Raw genomic sequence first — 3,786 nt, 5'->3', positions numbered from 1 at the left:
AACCACCCTCAGGGCAGACTTATGATAAAGTACCTACCCTCAGGCAGACATGATAAAATACCTACCCTCAGGGCAGACTTATAATAAAGTACCTACCCTCAGGGCAGATCTATGATTAAGCACCTACCCTCAGGGCAGACTTATGATGAAGTACCTACCCTCAGGGCAGACTTATGATAAAGTACTACCCTCAGGGCAGACTTTGATAAAGTACCTACCCTCAGGGCAGACTTATGATAAAGTACCTACCCGCAGGGCAGACTTATGATAAAGTACTTACCCTCAGGGCAGACTTATGATAAAGTACCTACCCGCCAGGGCAGACTTATGATAAAGTACCTACCCTCAGGGCAGACATGATAAAATACCTACCCTCAGGGCAGACTTATGATAAAGTACCTACCCTCAGGGCAGCTTATGATAAAGTACCTATCCTCAGGCAGACTTATGATAAAGTACCTACCCTCAGGGCAGGACTTATGATAAAAATACCTACCCTCAGGGCAGACTTATGATAAAGTACCTACCCTCAGGGCAGACTTATGATAAAATACCTACCCTCAGGGCAGACATGATAAAGTAACTACCCTCAGGGCAGACTTATGATAAAGTACCTTCCCTCAGGGCAGACTTATGATAAAGTACCTACCCTCAGGGCAGACTTATGATAAAGTACCTACCCTCAGGGCAGACTTATAATAAAGTACCTACCCTCAGGGCAGATCTATGATAAAGCACCTACCCTCAGGGCAGACTTATGATAAAGTACCTACCCTCAGGGCAGATCTATGATAAAGTACCTACCCTCAGGGCAGACTTATGATAAAGTACCTACCCTCAGGCAGATCTATGATAAAGTACTACCCTCAGGGCAGACTTATAATAAAGTACCTACCCTCAGGGCAGATCTTATGATAAAGTACCTACCCTCAGAGCAGACTTATGAAAAGTACCTACCCTCAGGGCAGACTTATGATAAAGTACCTACCTCAGGGCAGACTTATAATAAAGTACCACGCTCAGGGCAGATCTATGATAAAGCAACCTACCCTCAGGGCAGACTTATGATAAAGACCTACCCTCAGGCAGACTTATGATAAAGTACCTACCCTCAGGCAGACATTGATAAAGTACCTACCCTCAGGGCAGACTTATGATAAAGTACCTACCCTCAGGGCAGACTTGTAATAAAGTACCTACCCTCAGGGCAGACTTATGATAAAAGTACCTACCCTCAGGGCAGACATGATAAAGTACCTACCTCAGGGCAGACTCTATGATAAAGTACCTACCCTCAGGCAGACTTATGATAAAGTACCTACCCTCAGGGCAGACTTATGATAAAGTACCTACCCTCAGGGCAGACTTATAATAAAGTACCTACCCTCAGTCAGATCTATGATAAAAGTACCTACCCTCATGGCAGTTTTATAATAATAAAGTACCTACCCTCAGGGCAGACATGATAAAAATACCTACCCTCAGGGGCAGACTTATGATAAAGTACCTACCCTCAGTGCATCAGATCTATGATAGAGTACCTACCCTCTAGGTAGACTTATGATAAAGTACCTACCCTCAGGGCAGACTTATGATAAAGTACCTACCCTCAGGGCAGTAGCACCTGGGTCCAGCCAGGCTGCTGGAGCAGGTAGCCCCGTTCCTGCAGGGCTGAGACAGGCAGTGGTCCACCTGCAACTGGCAAAGATCACCCTGGAACCCTGGAGCACACAGACGAAACACAGTGTCACATAGCATTAAACCTGAACACACACAGGAGCCAAATATACACACGCAACTCTAACGCATTGACATGCAAACCATCCAACTACCACTATAACAAGCATGCACAGATGCATCACACACACACATTTCACACCGGTCACCCTACGTCTCACACTTCCCCATGACTGTCTATCTTCATTAACTCATTAGGTCAATTCAAAACAGAACCCTCACTCTTCCAAGAACAAGTCAACAAGTCCTGCATCTAGCCAATTACCTCCAACCTTACTACCCATCAAGCCAATTAACATCAATCATGTAGTGCGMCCTCCACATTGCTCTGGATGAGCCTGTGAGAACCCACTGCCCTCAGTCTGTCAGGCAGGCAGACATACCACCACAGTCCTGTAATCACCCTTCTCTAATAAGATGTGGCTGGCCATCAACAACAGCCTCTGCTTCTATAACAAGGTAATTAACCTCTCAGGTAGATCAGAGCTGCACTCACTGGTCCGGGCCCCAAATATATCTAGTTGATAAGTTGAAAGGTTGCATTCTTCTCTGCATTCCCTATTTCATTTGGAGACACTCACACACACGCAGGCATGCATTCCACATGAGGTTGGGGAGAGCGGGCTCGTAATGGCTGGAGCGGAATAGGTGGAATGGTGTCAAATACATCAAACACATGGTTTGCAAGTGTTTGATGCCATTCCATTTGCACCGTTCCGGCCATTATTATGAGCCGCTCCCCTCAGCAGGCTCCTGTGATGCACGCTCATACGCATGTACAGACAGACACACACACACACACACACAAACACACAGTAGTTACCTGGAGGGCAGATACAAGTGAAGTTACGGCCCTCGTCCCCCTGCCTCAAGTCACTACAGATGGCGTAGTTCTGGCAGAGCCTGAGGTGGCAGGCATCAAACTCCTCACAGAATATCCCAGAGTAACCATCCTCACACTCACAGAAGAAGGTGCTCTAGAGGTCAGAGGGGACACGGGGTCACTGTCACATACTGACTCAAAACACGTCATATATCACTGGGATGGTTCTGGGTACTGGGGCTACATGGGGCTCTGCGATTCTCTATTGTTAGTCCTCTACACCCCACCGATGCCCTTTTCCTCCCAGCTCCCATAGTGTGTTGTGCTAAATCACCCTGTAACAACGCACCTGTAGGGGGGAGGGAAAGAGTTAGCAGGCCCTCATTCTAGCACGCGTCTCCTCTCCCTCCCTTCCTCTCTCCTCTCCTCTCCCTTTTTTTATTTTCTCTCACTCTTCACCTTGGTTCTCTCCATTTCCTCTCTCTACTCCTCTGTGCAGCAGTGATCAGTGTGCTAACAGTGACGCCCCTAGGGACCTAGCGAGGGGGGGCCCCCAGGGAGTAGTAGGGATGCAGGACTTAAGAACTCTGTCTCCATCCCACAATACCTTTCTGGCAATAAGGCATGGTCTTTATTCTGTCTTGCTTATCCTTTTCTCCTCTCAGTCTCTTGTTGCTATGTTACCGCATAGTTTATCATCAAGACAATAGTGTCGTAATCTTACAATATTCTGCTGAATTACAGCAATTACCTTCCAGTATATTGAGGGGAAAAACTGTTATCTGAATATTGAAAGTGACATGTTAAGCCTTGAAATATTGTTCACGGGATCAAGCCCAAAGACAAGGGACTGATTCACCAACTCAAGGGCAGCTGACATCACATATCTGATCCCTGACCTCTTACCACAGAGGGCTGAGTGATGCACTTCCCCTTCCCAGAGCATTGTGGGTCGCTGAAGCGGCTGCCAGGCTCCACACAGCTGCTGGCCTTCACTGTCAGATTGAGACGCAGGGTGACCTCCGAGCCACTGGGGGCGCCCATGCGCAACACACCTACAACAGGAGGGAGAAAAAAACMAGATAATAAAAAAAAACAGTTATTCTAAGGTCCTAGCTGATTCACCCTGATAAATATGAAAAGGCTGACTACATGTGAGCAATATTGAACAAACTGCCTATTTAACTAGAGAGAAAATGGTGGTGGGGGGGGGGGGTCGACAAGGA

At 47.1% G+C, this 3,786-nt stretch overlaps 1 protein-coding gene across 1 annotated transcript in view; it reads right to left on the bottom strand.

Annotated features, from left to right (window-relative positions):
* The window catches only part of LOC111949757 (delta and Notch-like epidermal growth factor-related receptor), a 74,111-nt gene that overhangs the window by 24,436 nt on the left and 45,889 nt on the right, over positions 1-3,786 (bottom strand). Inside the window, exons 5-7 of the mRNA XM_070434063.1 lie at positions 3,467-3,615; positions 2,561-2,714; positions 1,608-1,721 (exon numbers count right to left, since the gene is read on the bottom strand). Of these exons, the coding sequence (XP_070290164.1) occupies positions 1,608-1,721; positions 2,561-2,714; positions 3,467-3,615 (417 nt within the window). The remainder of the gene's footprint in view (positions 1-1,607; positions 1,722-2,560; positions 2,715-3,466; positions 3,616-3,786) is intronic.

This window comes from Salvelinus sp. IW2-2015, linkage group LG22 (genome assembly GCF_002910315.2).
Source record: "Salvelinus sp. IW2-2015 linkage group LG22, ASM291031v2, whole genome shotgun sequence".
NCBI lineage: Eukaryota > Metazoa > Chordata > Actinopteri > Salmoniformes > Salmonidae > Salvelinus > Salvelinus sp. IW2-2015.
Note: the sequence above shows the minus strand (reverse complement) of the source record. Positions and strands in the feature narration are given on the sequence as shown.